The sequence below is a fragment of the Mustela lutreola genome, chromosome 16, assembly GCF_030435805.1.
Source record: "Mustela lutreola isolate mMusLut2 chromosome 16, mMusLut2.pri, whole genome shotgun sequence".
Taxonomy (NCBI): Eukaryota; Metazoa; Chordata; class Mammalia; order Carnivora; family Mustelidae; genus Mustela; species Mustela lutreola.
In genome coordinates this window covers 46,408,370-46,425,566 of record NC_081305.1, presented here as the reverse complement: position 1 = coordinate 46,425,566, position 17,197 = coordinate 46,408,370, and the positions used below count along the sequence as shown (strand labels likewise).

The following is a 17,197-nucleotide window of genomic DNA, read 5'->3' as shown; positions in this document are numbered from 1 at the left end:
GTCCAGATTCCTTGCATGGTTCCCTCCGTGGAGGAGAGGACAGGGCACATAACAGCCTGAAAGACACAGGACGGATAGCCAGTAGGTGGGAGGCAGGTCCTGGGTGCTCGCCCAGTGGAACACACTGTTAACTTCTATCCACTTGGATGACTATCTTCATGCAGCTCAGGGCTATCGCAAGATGTATTCTTCGGGAAGCAGATTCTTGAAAAGCCCCCACCCACCAGACCCAGACTTCCCTTCCCAGCCTCCCCCCCGCCCCCCGCCCCCGTCCCCGCTGCCCGGACCCTGAGGTTGCAGCCCTTCTCCTGCAGGGGGCGCATGAGCCGCGTTACCGGCCCCACGGCGCGCGGGCACGCGCGCGGCGGTCCTCCCACCGAATCGGCCTTCTCTGCAGCCCGCCCCGCGGCTCCTGAATGCGTTCTCTTCTCGGAGGGGCCAGATCTGTGGATGGATGGGGAAGATTGGCTGCAGTTTTGTTTCTAAAGGAAACAGTGTCAACAGCAGGAGCCAGAACTGAGATTATGAAATCAGAGGTCCTGCCTTGTCGGGAATGGGCGTGGGTGTGGACGGCGGGGTGCGGAAGAGATGGGGGGCAAGTGAGAGATAAGGGGGTGCGAGAGAGCAGGGAGGATGAGCAAAGGGAGGAGGGGGAGGAGGAAAAGAGAGGGTCAGCTGCCTTCACCCCTGCCCACCTCTCCAGCCCCTGCTCAGGCCTCCTCACCTCTCCCCTGGAATGTTCCAGTAGCCTGTTGTCTGCATTTAAGTTGTCTGTCCCTTAGTATTTATTGTGGAGCAGCGGGAAAACAGCAAAAACTAAGACGGCCGGGGGCTCGTACGGTCACAGAGCACACAGTCGGGTTGGAGAGAGAAACCCGTAGTCAGGAGCAGCAGTCCAGTGGGGTCAAGGCTGGGCTGGGAGGCAAGGCAGAGGGCTGGGGCCCAGATAGCGAGATGCCAGGGCGTTTGGACAGCCAGCCTCTCTCTGTTCCTTCATCCCTCCTGTCTCCTGTCACTGCCCATCCCTTCACACCCACCCCCCACCCCGGTTTCCTCAGAGGTAACTCCTGAGCTGAGCGGTAGTCTCATTCCCATCCTCCCCAAGCTGAGGGCTAAGATGAGAGTCCATGAGCTGTGTCAGCAGGGGTGAGACCTGGACAGAGGCCCACCTGCCTGGGGAACACCTGTCTCCCTCATCAGACTCTTGATGTCGGCTCAGGTCATGATCTCAGGGTCATGAGATCAAACCCTGTATTGGGCTCTGTGCTCAGCAGGGTGTCTGCTTGAGAGTCTCTCTCTCCTCCCTCCTTCCTTCCCTCCCCTGCTTACACGCATGCATGCTCTGGCTCTCTCTCAAAAATATTTTTTTTTAAAAAAGGGGGAACACGAAAATCAAAATCTCTCCCCTCGTGAAGGCTGCAGATGCTGACAAAAAGCAAGCAGCCCACTAAATAAATACAATGACTTCAGCTGGTGATAAACACCATGAAGAAAATTATACTAGGAACTATGGAAAATTAAACTAGGAACTATGCTGGATACTACCTGATGGGGGCTGCTGGAGATTGGGCGGTCAGGGAGGGCTTCTTGGAGGAGGTGACTTCTGAGAGTCAGCCATGGGAAGATGTGGGGAGAAGCAGTCCTGGCAGAGGGCACAGCAAGGGCAAAAGGCTTGAGGCAAGAGCTCATGATCAATCCCTCTTCCCATCCATATAGCATCTCTAGGAACAGAGAATCTCATTGTTTTGTTGTGATTGTTTGCTTCGTCTCTGTGTAGTTCCATCCTTTAGAACAGTGCCCGACATGTAGTAGGGTTCATAATAACCATGTTGGGAATAAATTAGAACTATGCCTCCCCACTATACCTATCAAAGACATGAACTCAGCTTCTCCCAGGGGGCATGATGGAGCCCCATGATGCAAGATCATTTGGGGATTTTCAGAAGCTCCTGCCGTCAATCTTTGGACTCCAGGCTAAGAACTCTCACTTTCAAATTGGGGGGACACGTCTTTAGGGTTCCCAGCTCTCTCTTGGGAGTGGAGAACTTAAAATGGCAGATTGGAGGGGCGCCTGGGTGGCTCAGTTGGTTAAGAGTCTGCCTTCGGCTCAGGTCATGATCCTGGAGTCCTGGGATAATGTCCTACATCGGGCTCACTGCTCAGGGAGTCTGCTTCTCCCTCTGACCCTCTCCCTTCTCATGCTCTCTCTCTCTCTCACTCTTTCTCTCTCAAGTAAATAAGTAAAATCTTTTTTAAAAAATGGCAGATTGGGGCCAGATTGCCTGGCTGCCAGCCCCTGACTCCTCCTAGCTGGTGACCTTGAATTAGCCCTCTGCATGCCTCAGTCTCTTTCTCTGTGCAGTGGAGATCGTAGTTGTCCTTACCGGGTGGGGTTGCTTTGGGACCAGGTGGGTGTGTGCCCAAGTGCTGAGACCATCCTGGGACATAGTCAGTACTCTAGAAGTGTCAGCTGGGGCCCTTGTCATTGAGGTTTGTGATTGGGATTCCAAGAGATCTGCTCTATCAGGGCCTGACGTGTAACATAAACTAGAAAAATAATGTCTCCTGTCTGCTGGCTGCTCACAAGACTTGACCAGCTCTCCAGCCCTTTGATGGGACTATCTTTCTGGTCCCTGACGCCCCTCTGTTTCTGCTTCAGGCAGGTCCTGGGATCCTTCCCTGGACTCCTGCAGCTTTCTGTGTCTCTGTGTCCCTCTCCCTGACCTTCTGTCTCAGGCTCTCAGCATGTGTGTGACTCCCTCCTCTGCAGCTCTATTTCTTGCTTCTCTAGATCTCTCCTTGTGTCCAGCTCTCTCTCTCTCTCTCTGTCTACACATCTCTGAGTGAGTGTTCCTTAGGTCTGGCTCTTCCTTTCTCTGTGTCTTTCCCTCCAAGGGTCAGTCTCTATCTTGTATGTTTTTCTGATTCCTTCTCGCTGTTGCTCTGGGTCCTAGTTGACCCCTCCCTCCCGTCCCTTTTCCCCAGTCTCTCTCTGATACTCTGTCTCTCTCTTTCTGTCCCATGCCACTCTTTCCCTCTTTTGTTTTTTGTCACTCTGAGATCACTTTCTTTGCTCCCTTCTTACTGACACATGTCCTTTGCCCAGATCCCTCTCCTTCTAGCTGGAGGGGGCTGATTATGTAATTGTTTGTTATGCATAGCAGCTGACTGTGGGGGATGAGGAAGAGGCCAGGAAGAACATTTTCTTTCTTCTCACCCTTCTTAGTTCTCTTTTTTTCTCAGTCCACCAACCCAGCCTCACAGATGCTCTCCCAGCTCATTCTCCCTGGATTGGGTGCAGAGATCAGATAACTGCTTCCCCCAGCCTAGAAACAGAATAAACAGGTCAGAGGCTGCAGTCATGGGGAGCTTCCTGAAGGAGGCAGGCAGGCACCGGGGCTCTCCCAGCTCCTAGGAAAAGTGCCAAGCTGTGCAAACAAGGTGGTAATGGAAACTTTGGGGAACCATCCAATTCAGCTCTGTTAAAAGTCTGAGCACAGAAGGAAGGATGGTGGAGGCTACCCCAGCCCACTGATTTGGGGCTTCAGCAAGGGAGACAATGCTTTGGGTTCTTAGCTCTTCCTGGAGACTCTTGGTCACCATGGTGCTCCTGAAAATTCGGTAGGTCTCTGCTCCACCCACTGAAAACAACAGTAAGTAGCTACCTTCCCAAACCTCCATTTCAGCAACAGAGACACCCCCTCCCGACACTCCACTCATAGTCTCCCTCCTTCTTAGATACCTACTACCTGGTCCCATCCCCAAACCTTCCCCACACAGAGGACCCCCAGGCAAGTCACGGGTGGGAGAGAGTTTCTGGAAGGACAAAGAGGCATGCTAATCCTAAGTCTGCCCTTGAGAGCTCAATAACCTGGGTGAGTCTCAGTCTGTGTGGAAAATGGGAATGATGCACAAGGACGTGGAGGTCCATCAGAGTATGACGGTCACGAATTTAGCACAGTGCTGGTGTACAGAAGAGGCTCAGGGATGGGCAGTCCCCACCTCTTCTCCCTGCTAGTCCAGCACCCAGCGACAGTCCTGCCCACGCCCTGCCCCCTACCATACCCTACTCGAAACCTTGCTCAGCCTCCCTGCCCTAGCCATCTGCCCCACTTACAGCAAATTCCTCCGTAAGAACAGATTTCAAAGGGCTGAGGAGCCTCGGTTAGAGAGTAAGTTGGTTGTTGAATGATAGTACTGGCACCGTGCTGATGGCTTTCAATACATTTAGTCCGTACAAACCTCCAGGTTTGGCAAGGGAGGAACTGTTATGGGTATTCTCATTTTATGGAAGGGGAAAATGGAGGTTCAAAGAAATTAGGTGTCCTGTTCCAGAACCCACTCACCAAGAAAGGAGCAGAGGCAGAATGCAAACCTGATTCTCCCTAACCCTAGAACGTCCATGACCTCGGACATGTTCTCAGAGGACAAACGTGGAGGATGCCTACATTAGTGAAGGAGGAGTGCAGGGGTGAAGACACTGAGCGGCGAGCTCAGAGGAGACTACAAGTTACGTAAGCTCCATAGCCATGGCGAGCTCCCACATGGGATCCAACCCCCAGGGATTTTAATCCAAAGGTATTCAGGTTACCAAAGAAGCTGAGTCTCTGTAGCCAGGGCCCATGGCCAAGGACGGTTCCTTGTTCCTGGGGACCTGGAGATCTGAGACGGCCTCACCCTCTTCCTGTTTACCGCGTGTCCATCCTGGTGAGCTTTATCGTCTGGAAGCATGTGAACAAAACCAGCACGATGCCCAAAGGATTCACCTCTGCTGTGTCCGGGAACCTGTCTAGGACCCCACTTCCTATCCCAGACCTTCCTAAGGATGAGTGTGTCTGCCAAATATCAACTCTGTTGTTTGCTGATTGCTTTTCTTTTGTTTCCTTATTGGCCCTGGGTCGATCCCCACGGCAGATGCCATGTTAATTGTTCCCTTACATCCCTTTATCCCTTCTTTCTTTAGTAATAGAATCTCTGAATTTGAGCTCAGCTCAAGCCCATCTATGGTAAATCAACTGGGCATCCAACTCTTGGTTTAGGCTGGGGTCGTAAAACCAAGGTGGTGAGATCAAACCCCATGTTGGACTCTGCCCTTAATGGAATCTGCATGAAATTCCTTCCCCTCTGCCACCCATCCCACCTGTTCCTCTCCCTGCTTGCCCTCTGTCACTCTCTCTCTAAAAATAAATAAATAAAATCTTAAAAAATAAAAAACCTTTTCAATTGAGTTATTTCTTTTGCTATTCTAAATCTTCATCATACTGTATTTTTAAAGAAATTGATTAGTTAGGCAATGAGAAAGGAGTCATCTTTGTTCTTTACCAAGACTTTATAAAACAGTATGGTTACCCTATTATTGACAGATTCCAGAAACTGAGACCAAGAGGGTTAGGTGACTTGCCAATGGAGAAAAGGTGGAGTGGAAATTTGAACCCAGAATGTCTGATTCCTAATGCAATAGTCTAAAAATGATGTTCAGCTGCCTCCCACATCCCACCAAGACATGTTGAACCAGGGGTTGAGCTGAGACTGGAAATATGAAGAAAGAGGGATGGCCCCAGTGGATTTCCCTGTATGAATTCAATCCATCTTTATTCAGGTGGGAGATTAGAGGTTATATAACAACCCCCCAGATAAAGCAATATCCTCTCTAATGGCATCCATACCCGGAAAACTTAAATCTCAGGGTGTTCAGATTTCTGCACAGCTGATTTCCCAGAACATATTTAAGCAGAATCTGGTTCCCTGGACACAACCCTTCAACCTGACACCATGGAGCTAGGAGGGGCTTTCACCATCTTTCTGGCACTCTCCTTGTCTTGTCTACTCATCCTCATCGCCTGGAAACGGAACAGCAAGGGGGGTAAGCTGCCCCCTGGGCCCACACCAATACCCTTCCTGGGGAACGTGTTGCAAGTCCGTACTGATGCCACTTTTCAGTCTTTCATGAAGGTAAGTCTGACTACTCCTCTCACAGAGCTGGCAACAACTAATTCTGTAGACACATGTATAACTTTGTAACATCTAAAACATAGACTCTTAGAAACATAGACCTTATAAACCTTAGACTACTAAAATTCCAGAATCTTAAACTCATGGAAACACAGACTCCTGGCACACTGGAACTTAAGACTCTCATATCTGAGAACTTCAGAATCACTATACCTTACACCCTTAAACACAAGAACTCGTGCACTGTGATGGACTTAGAACTTTGACACTCAGTATCATGAAATCTCAGGGTTCCAGAAATTGAGCATTGCAGAGAGAGAAGCATAGATCTTGGAGTCCAGTTCATCCAGGTCCACCATTTTACAGATGACGAAACTAAGGCTTGTGGAGGCACTGGGCGGGGAGGTCTTGCCCAGGATCACAGGACCCAAGGCATCTGTACCTTTTGCTCAATAGTCTAAGCCCAAGACTCACCTTTATCTGTTATTCCTATATCTGTACCCTCTTGAAATTTCCACCCTAAAGTCCTTGATTGATATATACTTGGTCCTCCACTCAGCTCCCTCCAATTATATCTTCCTTTGCTCCCAGCTTAAGGAGAAGTATGGTCCAGTCTTCACTGTGTACATGGGTCCCCGGCCAGTGGTTGTTTTATGTGGACATGAGGCAGTGAAAGAGGCCCTGGTAGACCGGGCAGATGAGTTCAGTGGCCGCGGAGAACTGGCTTCGATAGAGCGAAACTTCCAAGGTCATGGTAAGTAACATCGACAAAATGATGATAATATACTTCGTATGTCCCGGTTTCCTTGATAAGTCCTCTGCATGAATGACTGCATTGACTCCTTTGAGGGAACTATTAATGTCTTACTAATTTTGCAAATGAGGAAGCTGAGGGTGAGAGTTTGGGTAATATCACACAGTAAGTGAAACAATTTTGTTTTGAACCCAAAACATCTGGCTCATGAGTATCTGCTGCATTACTTCTGTTTTTAATGGATTAGTGACACTGTATACCCACTGAAGCACTTACAACAACATTACTTCTTATCTCTCTGTACATACATACACACCCAACCCATAGGTCCCTGCCACCTCCACTTAGGGATATACCTTTCTAGTATGTCCTATACATCTACCTCTAACTGTTCACACTCTTCAATTCCAAACAGCCTCATGCTATTCTTTCCATATTTCCATCCATTTATCTATCCCTATCTATTTCCTCCCATTTATCCACTTCTCCATTGATCTACGCATCCTCCAAAAACATCCATTTATTAATTAGCCTTTCTATACAAATATCTTTCTATCCAATTTATCTGTACATCTATGAATTAACTTTCCATTCACCCATCTATCCACCATTCCATCCATCCATCCATTCACTAACCCTTCTATTATTCACCCATCAATTAACCTTTCAATCCGTAAATCTTTCCAGCCACTTATCCATTCATCCCAAACCCTCTACTCATTAACACTTTACTCACCCATTGAGTCTCTTATCCATCATCTATCAGTCATTCCAGTCAAAACGCTTCCTTTCATTCATTAATCCACTAAAATAATTTCATTAAATTTCTAAACATTAATTATCAATCCACACACATCTGGTCATTTCAAAGTGTTGCTTCCTAGAAGGTGGGTATATTGATGTACAGGTATGAGCTTCTGTTACATGTATGCATATATCTAGAGAACCCAAATGGTGTACAGAAGATAAAAGTAGTTCTCCATTCCAAGGTACCATAAATGGCATTCTCTCTATACCCCCTCGCCCTTCCTATGCATCCAACCAGTTATTTATCCTGTTCTAGGTCTTTATCCTGTAATAAACTCTCCATGATCTCCCTCAATCATTCCTAGCCTGATTTCCTTTCCATCCATCTCAATCCTAGACTGTTTTTGAGGGTCCCGTAGGGAGGGAACCACGGTCTCTCCATCAAGCCTGGGAGGTTGGGAAGGGCTTCCCTGAGACCAGAGTCCAGAGCTTTCATAATTTGTTCCCATCCTTGTGTAGCACAGAGTTAGACACAGGAAGGGGAGGGGAGGCAGGAGGTTGACCCAAAGATTCTGGCAGGTGTAGCTCTGGCTAATGGAGAACGATGGAGGATCCTCCGACGCTTCTCCCTGACCATTCTTCGGGACTTCGGAATGGGAAAGCGGAGCATTGAGGAGCGGATCCAGGAAGAGGCTGGCTTTTTACTAGAGGAATTACGGAAGACCAAGGGTAAGGCGGTGGGGGGGGGGGGGCAACAAGGGGGCAGAGCTAAAAGATGAATGGTTATTATAAAGAGCTCAGTCATGAGAAGATGGGCCTTGGTGGGAGAAGGCTCTAGAATGGGAGAGGATGAAAAAGACTAAGGATTTACTGAGATTTCTAGCCAGTCTCCATGTTAAAAGTTAATGTGAAAGCCTCTCAGAGACCACTTGTTCAGAAGCTTTAATCAGTGGATCTCAGGGATTTTGTGAGCTCCTGAAAGCATGTGCAAACTTTTGCAATATGTAAATTTGTGCCTTTTTCCGATGACAGGATCAAATTTAATTACACATATATGTATACATATAGTACATACACTCAACCCATAGGTCTCTGCCACCTCCACTTAGGGAATACAATTGTCATAAATACATAAATACATAATACAATTGTCATAAAACTACATATTGTACAATTTTACCATCCTAACCATTCCTAAATGCCTATTCCAGTGTATTTGCATTGTTGTGAAACAGATCTCCAGAATCTTTCATCTTGCAAATCTGAAACTCTATACTCATTTGATTATATTTTTTAAGGAATCCAATCCCTGCCCTGAAATAAGGTCTGGAATCAACAGGATTTAGAGGGAAAAAAAGACACAGCAGCTTAGAAGTACAAAGAGAAATAGATAAGATATAACAAGAAAGAGAAATTTCTCTAAATCAGAGTTTCCCTTCTAGGTTTCATGGGTGCTAACTAAACAGTCTAAATGAAGGCTTTTTTTTTTTTTTAAGATTTTATTTATTTGACAGACAGAGATCACAAGCAGGCAGAGAGGCAGGCAGAGACAGAGGGGAAGCAGGCTCCCTGCTGAGCAAAGAGCTCATTGTGGGGCTCAATCCCAGGACCCTGCAATTGTGACCTGAGCTGAAGGCAGAGACTTTAACCCACTGAGCCACCCAGACACCCTGACATGAAGACTTTGAATGTCCATTGTACCCCCAGAAATTACTTGCAAAATTGTGTATTTATGAATATGAGCGTTGTTCTAGAAAAATTGTCCCCAGATCCGGTATCCTGTTTTAGATGGTGCAGCTGAGGCCAAAGGAAGAATTTTCTTAATAGTTCAAATGGAATCATTGCTAGAGATACACAGAATCTAGCCTTCCTTTTTTTTTTTTTTTTAATGTGTCCCATACCATGACTTCTTTCCCAAATCTGTGACTCTACAGCACAAACACAGTTAAATAACCAAAAGTAATGATTAAACTCCACCAGCACTTTTTGGGTGCTTATTACATGGCAAGGACAGTGCTAAGCATTTCACATGGATAATTATATTGAAGCCTCAGGTTACTAAACCAATTTGGTTACTAAACCAATTTGCATACTGGGAAATCTAGACTCGAAACACAAAAAAATGAAGTAACTAACATGTGCTATTACACAGTGGAGCCAAGACTTGTATCCATGATTGAATGGTTCTCCATCCCATGCTCCTAATCACTGTCTCCAACCTAGACAATTTCCACCCTCCAGGTTCTCCCATCGAACCCACCTTCTTCCTGAGCCGCACTGTCTCCAACGTCATCAGTTCTGTCGTCTTTGGAAGCCGCTTTGACTATGAAGACCAGCAGTTCCTGAAGCTGCTGCAGATGATCAATGAGAGTTTCATTGAGATGAGCACACCCTGGGCACAGGTGCCCACTAACCACCTCCCTGCCCACTCCCAATCTCAGTGAACTAAGCACCTGCCTGTACCTCACTTAGTCCTCCCCACAACCTTGGGAGGCAAGGATTGATACACCTGGAGCCTCCAAGAAGCAAATGGACTCACCCAATCCTCAGACCCAGATCTGGGTGTTGAGCCCAGCTAGCTGACCCCAGACTCAGCCTACACTGGCCCCAGGTGCCCATTGCTGACAAACTCCCTTTGCTTATTTCCCACAGCTATATGACATGTATTCCGGGATCATGCAGTACTTGCCAGGAAGACATAATCGCATCTACTACTTGGTAGAAGAGCTCAAGGACTTCATTGCCTCTAGGGTGAAGATAAATGAAGCATCTTTTGACCCACAAAACCCTCGGGACTTCATTGACTGCTTCCTCATCAAGATGTACCAGGTACCTCTTCTCCAATCCTTTTCTGTCATCATCCTATTCCCTAGTACCTGCAAATTTTACCTGCAAACCTGTTGGAGTTAAAAGAGCAAGCATTGTTTTACATCGTTGGATCTTATTTATAGATGAGATATAGAAACTGTGAAGGCATACATACACTCTTACGCTTTCATTTATTTTTTTTAAAAGATTTAATTTTTTAATTAATTTTTTATTTTTTATAAACATATATTTTTATCCCCAGGGGTACAGGTCTGTGAATCACCAGGTTTACACACTTCACAGCACTCACCCAAGCACATACCCTCCCCAATGTCCATAATCCCACCCCCTTCTCCGAAACCCCCTCCCCCCAGCAACCCTCACAAAAGATTTAATTTTTTTATTTGACAGAGAAAGGTAGTGAGAGAGGGAACACAAGCAGGGGAAGTGGGAGAGGGAGAAGCAGGCTTCCTGCTGAGCAGGGAGCCGATGTGGGGCTTGATCCCAGGATCCCGGAATCGTGACCTGAGTCGAGGCAGATGCCCAACGACTGAGCCACCCAGGCACCCTACTCTTACGCTTTTAAAATAAACTTTGAATCTAGAAAATTTAAGAGCAAGGATAATTAAAACTTATACCCTTCAAATCATTTGTGATTACAACTACCAGAGACTTACAAATACAGAAAGCCAGAATGAGTCTTTACAGTCTTAGAATTTGAGAAGTTTAGACTTTGAGAATTTGAGAAGCTTAAGAGTTTAAGCTTTAAATTTGAGTCTTAGAGATGTAGAAATTTAGAAACTTAATACTTCTATATCATAAAGTCTTGGAATTTTAGAAATTTATGTATTTTTCTTATTACACTCAGCACTTGGAATTTTACAATTATATAGCTTAATGTCCTAGAACTTTCAAATTTCTACTTTTTCTCCTCCCATTTCCTCCACTGTCCACTCCAATCACACTGGCCTCCTTGTTGTTCCTCTATACATGGGGGACACTGCTGCCCCAGGACCTCTGCTCTGGCTGTTTCATCTCCCAGATAGTCACTTGGTTTAACCATCTATTGTGTTTCCACAAAGGGATAAAATAAGAAGATAAACACAGAAGAGGGTGATTCTGTGTCCTATCCCTCTCATTTTTAGGATACAAATAATCCCCACACAGAATTTAATCTCAAGAATTTGGTGCTGACCACACTCAACCTATTCTTTGCTGGCACAGAGACTGTGAGCTCTACACTACGTTATGGATTGCTGCTAATGATGAAGTACCCTGAGGTGGAAGGTGAGTGTTCACCTGAGCTGCTTACCTGGTGACCCCCACTCCCAACAGGGAAGAAGACATAATCTTGAAACCTTAGAACCCCACGGTCATACACTCTTCACACTCTGGAATCTCAGTGTACAGAATCTCACCTCTGACTTAGAAGGCTATTTAACTAATCTTCTACTTGGTGCCTGTGTTAGTTTCCTATGGTTGCTGTAATAAATTACCAGAAATTTAGCAGCTTAAATTAGCATAAATCTATTATCCTACAGTTCTGGATTTCGGAAGTTTACACAGGATTTCACTGGGTGGAATCAAGGTAGAATCCGTTTCCTTGCCTTTTCGGCTTCAAGAGCTGTATTCCTTGCATTCCTGGGCTCATGACCCTTGCTTCATCTTCAAGGCCAGAAGCATAGCATCTTCAAATCTCTCTGCTTCGGTGCTCACATCTCCTCTCACTCTGACCCTTCTGCTTCCCAATTACACAGACACTTGTGATTTTATTTAGGGCCAATCTGGATAATCCAGGATAATCTCCACCTCTCAAGAGCCTTACTCTGATGATGTCTTCAAAGCCCCAAGTTTGTCCTCTATGGTAACATGCACAATTTCTGGGGATTAGGAAGTAGTTATCTTTGATGGTCCTTTTTTTTTTTTTTTAAAGATTTTATTTATTTATTTGACAGAGAGAAATCACAAGTAGATGGAGAGGCAGGCAGAGAGAGAGAGAGAGAGGGAAGCAGGCTCCCTGCCGAGCAGAGAGCCTGATGCGGGACTCGATCCCAGGACCCTGAGATCATGACCTGAGCCGAAGGCAGCGGCTTAACCCACTGAGCCACCCAGGCGCCCACCTTTGATGGTCCTTATTTAGCCAACTATAGTGCAGGAATCCAATAGAATCCATCTCCAATAAATTGCAGTCTGGTCTTGTTGGGTAACTCTAATGACGAGGAGCTCATTCCTTGCTTAAAGAAAACCCCCAATATTGGCATTTCTCCCTTCTAATGCAGTTCAAAACAAGCCAAAAAATTTTTCCTGGTATAGACAATGGGAGAGTCTAACTTGTTTCCACTCAAACTTTTCTAGCCCCTGCTCCATTGTCCTTGTGTTTTACCAAATGATAATAATAACAACTAAATACCTAAACAATCAGATATTTAACGGACACCTGCTATGTGCCTAGGCACTATTCTACTTACTTGCATGCTGCATTTTAGGTAAATTTTACAACTCTATAAACTTGTTGAACTATCTCATCCATTTGGAAGATGAAGAAACAGAGGCTCAGGGTGTCTAGGTAGCCCAGTGGGTGGGGCCTCTGCCTTCTGCTCGGATCATAATCTCAGGGTCCTGGGATCCATCCCCATATTGGGCTTTTTGCTCAGCGGGGAGCCTGCAATCCCCTCTCTGTCTGCCTGCCTCTCTGCCTATTGCTGTCTCTGTCAAATAAATAAATAGAATCTTAAAAAAAAAAAAAAGAAAGAAAGAAACAGAGGCTCAGAAGGTTAAGTCATTTGCCTCAGAGTCACTCATCTAGGAAGTTCAGGGAGGAGTAACTGCACCAATACTGTTCTTAATTCCTGTGACATAATTGCTGTCACTTGCTTCAATCTTGTCCTGGTTATGTGTTGTACCTTTCCTCCATCTTATCAAAAATCTGTGTATGACAGCCCATCTGGGAACCAGGACACTGCCCTGCTCTTTAGTACTTGCAAGATAAAGACCAAATATCCCAGCGGGCACTCTAGGCTCCAGGCTGTGTGCCTCCCATCGGTCTGGGAGCACCCCACCAATGAGTCTGATGTTAAGAATAAAGAGGCATTGCAAACACACATGGTGCGCTCCCTCAGGATCCACAGGTACTAAAGATACAAACCCATAGCCTAGCCTTGACCTCCAGAAACACCTCCTGTATCCTTGTCTGCTATGTTTTCTGGCCCCTTCTAGCCAAGATCCATGAAGAGATTGACCAGGTGATTGGACCACACCGGATCCCAAGTGTGGATGACAGAGTGAAGATGCCCTACACGGATGCTGTGATCCATGAGATACAGAGACTGACAGATATCGTACCCATGGGTGTCCCCCATAATGTCATCCGGGACACTCATTTCCGAGGCTACCTTCTGCCCAAGGTAGAGCTGGGTCTCATTGTTACCCCTTCTCCCTCCACCTCACTCCTCTCTCCTTCTGGTTCCCTGCCCCCATCCTCCAACACTGATTTCTCCTAACTGTCCAAATTTCCACCTCAGGGCACTGATGTGTTCCCGCTGCTTGGCTCAGTCCTCAAAGACCCCAAATACTTCCGTTATCCAGATGCCTTCTATCCTCAACACTTCCTGGATGAGCAGGGCCGCTTCAAGAAGAATGAAGCCTTTGTACCTTTTTCCTCTGGTAGGTTTCTATGGTCTGAACTCCCCCGCCCCCACCACAGGAACATGTTAGATGTGACCCCCCAATTCTTGGTCTGTTTTCGACATTCAGGTCTGGATGGAAAGTTGAATGCTATTTTCCAGAATCATGGGATATTAGAACCGTTAACTCTGATAATTAGAAAAGGTATAGTACTAAACAGATATCAGCAAACTTTTTCTGTTAAGGACCAAGTAGAAAATATTTTAGTTTTTGCCAGGAGTAGAATCTCAGTCTGAACTATTCAACTAACCCCCCTTGTGCCTTAGAAGTGACCATGGACAGCACAAAAAATGCATGAGAATGTCTGTGATACCAAAAACCTTTATTTATGAACATAGAAATTTGAATTTCATCGAATTCACACATGTCAGAAAATGTTATTTTTCTTTTGATGGTGTTCAACCATTTAAAGATGTGAAAAGCATCCTTAGTTTTGTTGAAGAACAAATATTCAGTTGAGTAAATTTGAATATATAATTGGCTTTATTAAATGATTCATGAATCAAGCAGCATTCCATCTAGTAAGTAGAGGGCAGCCTTAGGGTTGTAGAAATAGAAAGTCTGTATAGGGAGGAGAGTGGGCAGGAAGTTATTAGCAAAAGAAAAGAAAGGATTGTTATAGACAAGATCACCTTCCCCTAGGGAAAGGGCAGGGTTTTAAAATTTTATTTAAATTTGATTAACTAACATATAGTATATTATTAGTTTCAGGGGTAAAGTTCAGTGATTCATCAGCTGCATATAACACCCACTGCTCTAGACATCACATGCCCTCCTTAATGCCCTTAACCCAGAATTAAGAGTGTCTTAAGGTTTGTCTCCCTCTCTGATTTCATCTTGTTTTATTTTTTCCTCCCTTCCCCTATGGTCTTCTGTTTTGTTTCTTAAATTCCTCACATGCATGAAATCCTATGATATTTGACTTTTCTGATTGACTTATTTTGCTTAGCACGATGCCCTCTAGTTCCATCCATGTCTTTGCAAATGGCAAGATCTTATTAGGCGGATTACGTCATCTTCTTCTAGGGGGTGGAGAGGGTCCATGTGGCAGATCGTTTCATGGGTGCGGATCAAAAAATTCTCAACTAACTGGTTAAGACTGCATTTCTGGGGGAGGTTGAAATTAGCTTAGATATTGAGCATGGGTTAATGACTTGGCCTAATCTAAGTGACTCCATTTGGGGTGTGTGATTTTCTTTTTTTAACCAGTTTGCAGGTAGTATAAAAAATAGGCAGCAGGTGGATTTGCCTGATGAACAGGAGCTTGTGACCGATGACACATCACCTTAAGAGAGTATTTTAAGTATAAGCCATATTCAATCAGTGCAGTGGTTAGGAAACAGAACCCCCACCCCACCCTTATAAAGGTTGGAGTCATAGGTGAGTTACTTCCGTTTCCTGTCTATAAAGTGGGGATTCATCTTTTCAAACCATTGGAAGGGTGACCAACAAATAGTAAGCATTATTTAAGGGTGAGTCAGTCTTTCTTTCTTTCCTTTTTTTCCCCCTTCACCAGCATCTGACACCTAACAGGCATTTGGTAAACCTTTGAGAAATTTAAATGAACAGAAACTTCAAATTCGAGGGGTTTTTTTAGAGCCATTCCTTCTTGGAATCTGATGGAATCAAGTCATCAGAGAAGTAGCTGCCATGTGTTGAGCTCCTATAAGTGGCAGATCCTAGAGGAGCCCACTGAGTCTTTTACAATAACCCCACAAAGCAGGTATTAATTATCATGAGCCCAGGGATGCTGAGGAGGCTCTGAGCGGTGATGGGGTGATGGGGCCAGAAAGCTCCACATGCCCTCATGATCCCAGTGCAAATATGAGCCGCCCTCCATCCTCCCCTGTGCCCACAGGAAAGCGCATCTGCCTGGGCGAGGCTATGGCCCGCATGGAACTCTTTCTCTACTTTACGTCCATCCTTCAGAACTTCTCTCTACACTCGCTGGTGCCACCCGCTGACATCGATATCACACCCAGGGTCTCAGGCTTTGGCAATATCCCTCCAACCTACGAGCTCTGCCTCAAGGCCCGCTGAGTGCCCCCTACTGAGCGTGGAAGGTCGGAGACCAGAGCTCTGTCCACGGATACGAGTGCACAGCTCACCTCCTCTAAGGTGGAGAGGCGCTCACAACAGCTTAAATCCTCACAACAGCTCTAAGAGAAGGCACTATTCCTACTGTCATGGGACTGCAGGTCAGGGAGGGTTGCGGGCAAATACAGAGATATGTACCGGCTCCATCCAATGGAAAAGCAATGCGCTGTCCAAGATTTCAGCAACAATCTGGAGAATTTGTGTTCTCTTCCCCTCTGTGGTGCTTCCTGTCTCCACCGAATTCTTGTTATAGACTCTATGTCTTTTTGTGATAGTGACCCAAATGTAGTGCACCATTCGTCTCCCTGATTATCATCTCCCGCACAAAATAAAATAAAATAAAAGCAGCCAGGGAGTCAAAGCTGTTGAGTGTAGCTGGCTTCTTGTGTGTTCTGTGCACCGTCACTGTAGGGCATAGAAAACTACTTAAAATGACCTTTTAGACTCCCCTGTTATTAATTACCCTTCATAGGAGTCCACCACCAGAGATTTCCCACTTGATGCTCAACCCCCCAATACTCTATTCACAACCATCTTGCTGGCTCCTTGCCTGAAACCCCGTCAATTGTCTCTCCCTCTAAACGTACCTTCCTGGTCTGCAGGGAACTTCTTTCACAACTCCCAGTTCCAGATTCTCCCCCATTCCATTGTGGAGAATCATTCAGCCTTCTATCATTCTATTTCCAAGCTCCATCAACTCACTTAGTGGATGAAAGCTTTCCCTCATACTTCATTTTATTCAACCAATGTTTGTCAAATACCCAACATGTACCAATACCGTCTTCAAGTACTTGGGATCCATCAATGAACAAAGAAGACCACAACTCCTGCCCTCGTGGAGTTTCCTTCTAGTGGGAGACATAGACAATGAAGAATAAACATAATAAATAAGTAAATGATAAAATAATATATTAGGACAGCAGAGATTCCAGGATTGGGATTACGATCAGGACAGGGTAGGTGTCTCAAGGTGTGGAGAAACAGGCTATGTGGGTTATTGGGAAGGGAGTGTTTCTGGAAGTAAGATTTAAAAAAACAGCAGAGCCATAAAGCAGGAGGCTATGCATGTGTGTTCTAGAATCCACAAGCAGACTACGGGTGGAGTGGAGGAGGGAGAGAAGGGGAAATGGGAAGAAGGCAGGGCATGAAAGAGCC

The 17,197-nt window shown here is 45.7% G+C and overlaps 1 protein-coding gene and 1 long non-coding RNA gene across 2 annotated transcripts; both read left to right on the top strand.

Annotated features, from left to right (window-relative positions):
* Nucleotides 1–2,222: 2,222 nt before the first annotated feature.
* Nucleotides 2,223–4,868, top strand: LOC131818657 (uncharacterized). The gene is made up of 2 exons (XR_009348906.1): nt 2,223–3,621; nt 4,396–4,868. It is a non-coding gene; the product is annotated as an uncharacterized LOC131818657 (long non-coding RNA).
* Nucleotides 4,869–5,772: 904 nt separating this feature from the next.
* Nucleotides 5,773–16,083, top strand: LOC131817968 (cytochrome P450 2G1). Its single transcript, XM_059151920.1, has 9 exons — nt 5,773–5,952; nt 6,544–6,706; nt 8,033–8,182; nt 9,695–9,855; nt 10,106–10,282; nt 11,407–11,548; nt 13,478–13,665; nt 13,783–13,924; nt 15,804–16,083. Exons 1-9 carry the CDS (start codon nt 5,773–5,775, stop codon nt 15,983–15,985), a joined length of 1,485 nt encoding a protein of 494 aa, XP_059007903.1. The 3' UTR covers nt 15,986–16,083.
* Nucleotides 16,084–17,197: the final 1,114 nt, after the last annotated feature.